We start from the raw sequence: 10,167 nt of genomic DNA, 5'->3' as shown, positions 1-10,167 counted from the left end.
CCCGGAACGCGCAAGCTAGATTCAAGTGATTATTACGTTTTGAATATGGATATTTTTCTTACAAAAACGCATCGATTCGCTACAGGAGGCCTTTGTTCACCCCCCGGAGCCGTGTGAGACCTTTTTTACGGATGGGCGCTTTTTATTTAACTTCTTTTGGACTGATGCATGCAACACCCGCTGAGTGGCATTAAACAGCTTGAAAGATCAAAGACAGTTTTTAATAAAACTCCGACTGGATTTGTCTGAAAGAAGAAAGTCATATACACCTAGGATGACTTGAGGGCGAGTAATTTATGGGCTAATTTTCATTTTTGGGTGAACTAACCCTTTAACTATGATCTGAACATGGCTAAAGACAATACTACAGCCTCGAAAGGAACGGAAAAGTGGGCTCACTTGTTTAGGTGTGCTTCCTTCACAGTCTTCTGCCAATCCTCTATCGTCTTCTCTCGGCTCTCCACGGCTTTCTGGTAGTCTGCCGGCAGGCCCCAAGGGATCTCACAGTTATCCCCCTCCATTTGAAAGGGTATCACCAGCGGGTAAAACTCAGAGTGGGGCTGGATGCGGTAGCAGCCAGTGTCTGTAGCGGAACCCTCAGCTCCAAACAGCAGAGGTTGGTCCCATAAATTGGGAACCACAGCTAAGCCCACGCTAGCCATGTGGTCCTCTAGAGTGGGATAATGTGTGTGGAAGGGGCCCAGTGTGAGAGAGACATTCCCAGGAAAGAGAAGGGGTCGAGTAGGGGTGAGGGCATGGATTGTGCAATGAGAAGAGCCGCCTACGGTCAGACGGCCGGCCACACACACCACACGAACATTCTCACAGCTCTGAATGTGGACGCTGGTCCCCACCGGGCCGAGAACCACTGTACTGTTCCTGCACTTATCCAAGGTCATAGACCTGCAAGATAAGGACTTAGTTTTACATTGATGTTTACAAACTCCAAAAATGACTAAATGACATCAGACTATGACCAGCATTTCTTTTAACTTTCTTTTGACATGAAGTCCAAGTAAGGCAATGCTGTTATTATTATTAGGACATGATAGTTGACTCAACAGATTAGTTGATTAATGTGGTTAACTAGTGCACATTCATTCATTCATTCATTTGATGCCTTATTCCATGTCAGCATCTAAGGCCAAAACTTTTCATGGAAAGAATAGGGTAAACAGTTTAAAAGTTCAAAGCTATGTACACAAACAAATTAAGAAACATATTTAAAAGCAGGATACCGCAAATTGTCTTAAAAAGACAATAATGACAAACGTATCGCTCATGTGCTTTTTAAGAAGTTACCTTTCAATTTCACATCCAATTGATAGCCTTCGAGAAGAATTGAAGAGTTAATTTGCAAAAACAGATTTTTCAAAAATCATGTGTTTTCATTGTTCATTCCAATTAATCTCAATCAAAGTTATCTGTTTTTGCAAATAAACTCTTCAATTCAACTTTGCAAAAAATATATTAATTTAAAATAAAAAAATAAAAATCCACTAACATTAATAATACCTTTTCTCTCTACAGACCTTCTGCACATTGCAGCTAATGTGTGCATGGAAAGATACTAACTCCAACAAGCAGTGCTAAAAAATAAATACAATGCATACACAAATGTGAACTACATATTAACACTGAACTATATAATAATAATTATTATAAAAATTAAATATATAAACAATATAATATAACATAATATAATATAGACAAACAGACAGAGAGAAAAAGCGTATTTGATACCCAATTAACAATAACAGTGCATTTATTTTACTTTAATAAAGTGATTCCTCACCTCAGAGGAGAGAGAAGATAGATGAAAGCCTCACTGCAACGGTGGAGTTTGATGTTGGCATTATTCAGCTTTTCAGAGTCTTTGGCCAACGTCTGTTTGCAGACCTGCGACATGAGCAACAGTCGACTTCCTGGAGGAGCCATGTGGGTATTTCTGAATATTTTGGCTTTCTTTAGGGTGCCCTCTACTACAAAACAAAATATGAAGTGTTAGTGATACTATAATCTGGTTAACCATCAATCGTTTTAAGCTAGACAAATTCAAACCATTGTATTAAAGATTATGGTTTTGGTACTGTTATGTAAATGACATCTTTGTATATAAAAAGTTTACGTTTCCACTCAGCACTCACGCACAATTTAAATTAAACTAAACCTCAAATATTCCTAAAGAACGTTTGATTTGTGAAACTTTAAAAATCCCTGGGAAAAAAAATCACCTACAACTTTACTCCTTTGACAAGAACTTCCAGTTTACCTTGCAGTGCCCATGCCAGTTTCTTTCCCGACTCTGAGCAGGTGGACATGCCGAAGGGATTGAGGCAAAGGGCCTGATGCAGAAACCCCTGGAACTGCTGCAGAGAGTAGGAGCGGCTGAGTTTGGAAAATCCTGCCTGGGACTGCAGTGGAGAGCGGCTGAGGAGCTTGTGGATTGGGTGCACGGTACGGCTATGGCTCACAGATCCTTCCAGCAACAAACTGAGGCTTTCCAGGGCCTCTGAAGTGAGCTGGCTGTCACGCAGAACCTGTCCTGAACTGCTCAGCTGGCCTGGCTCCACTAGTAACTCCAAAAGCTCAGACAGGTGTGTTTGGATGAAAGTAACATGAGCCTGGTCGTCCCAGTTCTGGTAAAACAGAAGGAATAAACAAACTACTATGCAAAAGTGTTCTCTCTACACTGTAATCATTATACACCAAAAAAAACAGATATTTTATTCCTACAGTATTCAGGCATAATGTAATGTATACCTGATTGTCTGAGTAACAAGTTAAAGTACATTCAGAGTAAAGATGCACCGATTGACCGGCCAGTGATCGGAATCGGACGATTTTTCTCATGACCGGCCCGGATCGGTGACCGGCCGGTCAGTCTCACGCCTTGCCGAGTCCAAGCCGATCCTTTTATTGCCAGCGGCGCCGGCAATGACGTCACAGCCACGCTCATAGTCGTGTGTAAACATGTCGTTTCGCGTGAGAATGATTCTAATTTTAATTGCATTCAATGTAAACGGCGACTGATAATGTATTTATCGTGCCAGATGAGGCTTGCACAGCCTGAGTGAGTGTGTGAGAGAGACAGCACACACAAAGTAACTCACAGAAATTTATAGATGCATACTGCGATAGAAAAAAAAAGATATTTACAAAATATGATTTAGGTAAGCGACATTATACGGCCATGACGTTTCCCCCGAATATCAATATCAACACGATTGCAACAATGTGACACTGATTTTATACAATAGTATTTCAATAAACAAGAAGTTAAAATTAAGTGACTTAGATTTTATACAAAATATTGACTGTTTTTGCTCAATTTCACTGACAAAATAGTTCCGATCAAAGCCCAGCAGAACTGTTGTGTGTCTCCGAGCAACACACAGCGGTGTTTCTTTACTGAATGAATCCACGTTTTTGAATGAATCGAGTGAGTAAATGATTCAGTGGCCCATTCATAATGACAGTCACTTGCCTCGTTTCTGAATGAATCAGCCGTTTGAATGAATCGGTTGAATGAATGAATAAATAAATAACTCACTCATTAAAACAGACATTTGCCGCCACCTACTGGTGGTTTAGTCATATTTAAAAGTTTCATTGCATTTTTTCAACATTTATTTGTGTTTAAAAAAATATGAAAAACATTAATCTTATAAAATTAGTTATGCATTTGAAATTTTGCAGTGTAAATGCATTTATGGCACCTCAGCTTCATCAAACTGTCTGTGTAAATGCATCTAATGCCACTTCAGATGCAGCTTCTGTTTCCTCAGCAGTGGAAAGATAGTTTGTTAATACTAATTTCATTTGAATGGTAACAACCCTACAGTTTCTTATTATTCTAACTAAATTCATTGAAACAAAGTACTTTTTGACGTGAAAGATGACACATTTAATAAGGTTAGGGGGAAAAAATGACCATTTATAAACATAGTGGGAAATGACATCTGTTTTGGAGCACGAGAACAGAACAGACTGGGCGGGCATACAAATGTAACGCCAGGTTCACACTAGGGTTGGGTACCGAAACCCGGTACCAATATGGTACCTATGTAACCGGTATGTACTAGAACCGAATCAGAACGCAGATTTCGGTTCCTCATTTCGGTGCCATGCCTGAGCGATCTATTAAAATATTTGTCCTCTGGTTCTCCGAAACGGACGTAAGAAGCATCATCACTGGCACCGCACGTGATAAATAATTTCCCGACTGAGAAAATGCACGTGAACTCAAGTCGGAAAGCTCTAATAATACAAATCCAACACCTCTTTGTAGTAACGAGCGTGTCCATGTCAAAACTTGACCCTCTAACATTTGCACTCTCTATTCTATGTCTGTTCTAATGGCCAATCCATCATTTTTGGGGGGAATTTTTATTTATTTATTTTTAATAAGTATTGGTTCAGGCACCGTGTAGGCACCGGAACCGTTTTAAAATTATCGATTTGGCACCGGTATCGAAAAAAACCCCAAACGATACCCAACCCTAGTCACAGAGCTAGAGAGTTGTTTAAGTGAGAGAAAATCTGTAACGTAGTCCAGACTGGGGGAATTGTAATGTTTAATCATTTATTTTATTATGAAAATAATTTTTGCATTGAAATTTGCATAGATTTTTGTTTGTATATGCTGTCAATTATATTTCTTAGAAAGAAAATCGAAATCGGCAAAAATCGGTATCCTGCACACTTCACAGGTCACACTTCCAAAAAAATCGGAAATCGGAATCGGCCAAGAAAATTGCAATCGGTGCATCTCTAATTCAGAGGACATATAAAATCTGATGATGTCTGAGGATTTCACCCCAAATGTAAAAAAATAAGAGCTTATATTTTGCATAAGGAAAATTAAACAATTTATTTTTTATTTTTAATATTTTATTAATATTTAAATTATTTTACATTATTTTCAGGATACCAAATTTCTATTTCATTAATTAAATTAAATAAAAACAAACAAATATATTTCTGTTATATATAATTATTAACTATTTGTACATACACATAAAACTGTTCAAAAGATTTTTAAGGTTTTTGTATTTTATGCTCAACTAGGCTTTAAAGGAACAGCATTTATTTGAAATATAGAGATTTTATAACCAAATGAAAGTCTTTACTGTCACTTTTGATCAATTTAATTCATCCTTGCTGAATACAAGTATTAATTTATAAAAAAAAAAATTCTAACTGACCCCAAACTATATAAAATATATGAAGACATGACTCATGTTTTCATAAAATTCACCCACACACCTTATTTTGGGAGCTTATTTTGGGGTCTCTCTCAGAGGAGGAAGAGGGAGATCGTGATCTGGGACTTGGCCACTCTTCCCCAATCAGTGACGTGCGGAGAGAGATTCGGTTCAGTTGCTGTAGATACAGGAAGAGTAGAAATTGCAGAGTGTCCACTGACAGCTAAAAGAAGAGAGAGAAAATTATTAGTACAGCAGAATGGCAATCATACTTTCTAACAGCACTACACCATTTTTATCTTACCTTACAACGCTGCCTGTCGAGTTCCTTAGGAGTGTGGCATTGCGACAGAGCTTCTGCCCACTCTAATCTCTGCTCTGCAGAATGAGGCATCAACAGATCAAAAGTTTCAAAATACAGCCAGGCAAGCTCCTCTGCCAGCTGCAGTTTGCCACAAGCGATGTGTCGCCACATGTGCCAACCAAGCCTGGGGAAGCAGCCATCCCGGGTCCGAACATAACAAGCCATCTTGCGCAGATAATGCATGCTCAATTTGCTTGGGGGTGTGGCAGGAAGCACCCCGATCAGGAAGGGCTCCAGACGTGGCCATACACATGCTGTGTATTTGTCCATTTCTACTGAAGAAAAAAAGATTCGTTCAAACGAGTGAGCTGAGTCAGGGAGAAAGTATCAATTCACCAATTACATGGCTGTGTACGTCCATAAGTGATAATGCACTAACAAATTGCATAATATGTTATAGACAATAATAATATGAATGGTAAGAAATGGTAACAATAGAAAGACTGGATAGAGTTTACAATACATCCGGAAAGTCAAGGTAAGAATTGTATCATATCTAACCAATCTGAGCTAGATGTATGAGGTAAAAGTCAAGCAATTTCCAAAGGAACCACTTGATGGCCTTGTTAAAATGAACTTGCAATATTTCCATGACAACCACATCATTACTTGTTTAATTTGGTTTGAAGTCATAATATTTCATTTTATGAATGGGAAACATTACCATTAACAACAGTATAATATATGCCTTATCTTTATTAATTCAACAGTCATTGAAGTTTATCATTATGTCAAATCTACTCCGCTGTAAAACAACGTTAATTTTCTTCTTAATTAAATGTTCCACATCAATCCAGAATGGTTTTTGTATGTATTGTATACAATGGAAAAGAAATGGCTTCCCTTACGCCACTTCAAGTATCCAAACACAGAAAACGAGGTTTTGCAAAACATTTATATTACTAATAACAATGATGTCAAACTCTCGATGTAAGTAAGATGTGGATCAGTCAGCCGACTTTATGAGCAACAAGTTTAGCAACATCTTTTCCAAAACTACGGACTCGCCTCTTTTCTCCTTAACTTACCTGATCATTGAAAGTTTTAGGGCTTCAAAAGGTAGTCACCATTGCTTCATGGGTTAATATATAATAAACATATACAACATATATATTTAAACTGAAATGCTGTCCACACTGATGCGCGCGCGACCCGATGCCAAACGCGAACGCGCGCTGCTGTGCCGCTCAAAACTTCATTATTTTCATCCTTTCATTCACTCGAGGCCCACACAACCACCAAACCGTCACCTTAAAATAATAAACTAGTTCAAGTCTAATCAACATGTAAGATCTCTAAAGAAATATCATCACTAAGAAAACAAACAACGATAAAACAGCACAACTGTTCATGAGCAGTTGCCATGTCTGCGTCACAACGTGACGTAACACAGATGCAGTCCGACCTTATTTCAATACAAAAGTCCTATGATGGTCATATGTTGAATTGGTTGATGTCTTCACAAAATGCATACAAAAAACAGCATTTTTGCTAGCAGGGATGACAATCACGATGATCAAATAATATTTGGTGTTATTTATAAATCTTGAATTATTCGTTCGGAACAAAGACAGCCTTCTGTTTGAAGAATAGGTTAGAAGTGCTTCTCCCGATTTTAAAATAAAAGTTAGTCAATTTAGTCTAGTATTTAATTTATTTAATTGTCTTATTTGTGTTTTAGTAAATGTAAGCTAGTTTTAATTCTATTTTTCAAAATATTTTATATTCTTTCAAATAAACTATACACAGACCTAAACAAGAGCTATACAAGACAGTAGTGTGTGAAATTTCAAGCTTAGTCCTTCCAAAAGAGGAACATTATCAACCTTATATTAAGACTGCCCATATATTACTATGTATACACAAATTAGTAATGAAAAAAATGCTTTGACTTGTATGGCTCACTGCGCATGCGCGGATGTGCAGGAAGTGCTCGCAGACCGATAATCAGATCAACAACCGAGCAGCCACCACCAAAACAGCCGCGACTAGCAACAACAGGTAAATATCGCTAATGCTGGTAGTTTTATGTGACTCTATGTATGTAAAAGAGGTGTGATTATTTTAGAAATTGGTGTTCATGGCACCGCTCGGCCCGCTTCGCCTGGATCAAGACGAGTCACGTTAATGGTCAGAGTCTATGCTGCGCCTCTAATGCATCATATCATATCAGATACATTCACCTGACTGTCAGAGTTATGGATTAGATCACGTACACACACACCGGATTATTACAGTTATGCATTAGTTCAGTAGACATATACTTGATTATTAGAGTTATTTGTCAGATGAGTCGACATAGCCTAACTTACTCCTGATTATCAGATATATTCATCAGGACCAAAAGACATGCACCTGATTACTAGATTTATTATTCAGATCAGTAGACATACACCTGATTATTGGATTTATTATTCAGATCAGTAGACATACCTGATGATTGGAGTTATTATTCAGATCAAAAGATTTTCGCCTCATTTTTAGAGTGATTAATCAGTCTTAAAACAGTGATTAATTCGCCTGATATTTTAAGTTGTTAATCAGATCGATGGACATACACTTGGTTATAAGAGCGATAAATCACATCAGTAGAGGTATGCTTGATTATTAAAGTTATTAATAAGAAATACATTCACCGGATTATTGGAGTTATTATTCAAATCAATAGACATACCTGACTATTAGAGTTATTATTCAGATCTATAGACTTTCACATGAGTATTATATTGGTTAATCAGATCAACAGACATACACCTGATTATTAGACTTACACCTATTTGTTGGACTTATGCATTAAATTACATGCAGTATGCAGATGACATACTGGTAAGAATTCTGGATTAAAGATGTTGTGTAAAACTGGTCTAATAGGCAGGTTATGAATATATTTTAGATGAAACACAACATTCAAATGGACAAATGCTGCATCATGCAGTGGCCACCCTATAATTTTACTATGTGATCAAATGTGAGTGCAAATCATGGCAACTCTTAATTTTACAATGTAAATGTCAAATAATATGTGTAAATGCAATTCATTACAACAACATTGCCAACATAACTGTACATATACAATCAGGTCAACAAAGTTGTTACATATAAAGTGCACATTGTTATTTTACTAACACTTTATTTAATGCCTTTATATTGCTGGATGAGATGGCCAGCCGACTTCGACCATGTACTTAAAACGTTAAGCTATAAATATTTGCAAACTCGGAGAGCAGAACAGCACACGACTGAGAAACCACAAAGAGGTGACAGTTTCACAAACCTGGTGGTTTTCCACCTGCAAAACATCTAGTTTATTGATCATTGTTTATGTCGACATCCATTACAGGAGGAATTTGCAACAATAAAATTCATTCTTTTGGAGAAATGGTGGATTTGGAATGTATGAGGGGGCTGTACTTTCAGTAAACAGATAGTTTCACTGAGATGCTGAGATAAGAGTTGATTTTTTTCATGCTATGCCCAATAAATCAATCTTGAAGTTCACTTGAGGTTAGATACTTGCCACCTTGTTTTCTTGAAACATTTTTAAGCTGTTGAACCAGAAATATTATTCATGACATTTTATGACAGACACACAGATTTAAACGGTCATGATGTTTCATTTTTATACCATCATTTACTCAAGTTGTTTTAAACCTGTATTAATTTCTTTCTTGTGCTGAAAACAAAAGATGATATTTTGAAGAATGTGCGTAACCAAGCAGTTGCTGGTCCACAGTATGAATAATTGATTTGTTAAATCAAATGAAAAAATGGTGTGTCTGATTGGTCCAGACGCTACAGGATGTTTAGCAATGCGGTCTTACCTCAGAAATGTTGTTGTGTTGCTTTACTCACCAGCTTCCCTATTTCTGATGGGAACTGATTCACTACATAGAGCATCTGTGGTTCTGACTGCTGACTTGAAAGTTATAATTTGGCTGTGTATGGAAGGAGAAACTGAAGTCAACTGTATTCTCACTTCTGTCCACCAATTTTGCTTATTATTTTATTTGTTTTTTTTTTTGTTTAGTTTTGCTATAGCCAAAATAGTAACCCAGAAATGAAAAATTTGGCATAATTTACTCACCCTCATGACTAGCTGTCTTCTGTGGAAGTCACCACTGATAAGCTACCACTAAATATTGTAGAAACTTAATTTGCTGTAAAGTTGCTTTGCAACGATTTGTATCGTGAAAAGCGCTATACAAATAAACTTGAATTGAAACTTGAATTAAATAATTAAATGATTTATTTACCAATCAATAAAAGGATAGTTCGCCAAAAAAAATTCTGTCATAATTCACCCCAAACCTCTATGCCTTTCTTATACTTCTGGAGAACAAAAAAGAAGATATTAAAAAAAAAAAAAAAAAGATGTCTCGGTATGTTTTGAATTACTTGTAATGGCAAAAACAGTCATTTTCAGTAAGGTAACTCTCCTTTACCAGAATGTTTTAGTTGTAAGTTACTTCCTCTTCCTTTACCCGTTCCATTTACATTCTACTCTTATTGTTGTTGATTTTTTTAGCATCACAGTCTGACAGCTGTCCACACAACTTTACAAGAGGTCTCCAGTACTAAAAAAAAAAAAAAAACTTG

The 10,167-nt window shown here is 36.9% G+C and overlaps 2 protein-coding genes across 3 annotated transcripts in view; one reads left to right on the top strand and one right to left on the bottom strand.

The window, feature by feature from the left end:
- The window catches only part of tbccd1 (TBCC domain containing 1), a 9,875-nt gene extending 2,919 nt beyond the window's left edge, over positions 1-6,956 (bottom strand). The window contains exons 1-6 of one of the 2 annotated variants that reach the window (XM_016545373.1): positions 6,600-6,956; positions 5,512-5,846; positions 5,269-5,430; positions 2,273-2,639; positions 1,796-1,982; positions 400-903 (exon numbers count right to left, since the gene is read on the bottom strand). In XM_016545373.1, the coding sequence (XP_016400859.1) occupies positions 400-903; positions 1,796-1,982; positions 2,273-2,639; positions 5,269-5,430; positions 5,512-5,841 (1,550 nt within the window). In that variant the 5' untranslated portion in view covers positions 5,842-5,846; positions 6,600-6,956. The remainder of the gene's footprint in view (positions 1-399; positions 904-1,795; positions 1,983-2,272; positions 2,640-5,268; positions 5,431-5,511; positions 5,847-6,599) is intronic. The other variant, XM_016545372.1, reaches the window with a different exon arrangement.
- A 3,176-nt stretch (positions 6,957-10,132) lies between these two features.
- rab5b (RAB5B, member RAS oncogene family) overlaps positions 10,133-10,167 on the top strand; it is a 9,641-nt gene continuing 9,606 nt past the window's right edge. Inside the window, exon 1 of the mRNA XM_016545369.1 lies at positions 10,133-10,167. The gene's annotated coding sequence lies outside the window, so the exon portion shown is untranslated.

The sequence above is a fragment of the Sinocyclocheilus rhinocerous genome, unplaced genomic scaffold (genome assembly GCF_001515625.1).
Source record: "Sinocyclocheilus rhinocerous isolate Xijiao unplaced genomic scaffold, SAMN03320098_v1.1 scaffold1842, whole genome shotgun sequence".
NCBI lineage: Eukaryota > Metazoa > Chordata > Actinopteri > Cypriniformes > Cyprinidae > Sinocyclocheilus > Sinocyclocheilus rhinocerous.
The sequence above is the reverse complement of the archived record's forward strand: the minus strand, read 5'-3'. Positions and strand labels throughout refer to the sequence as shown.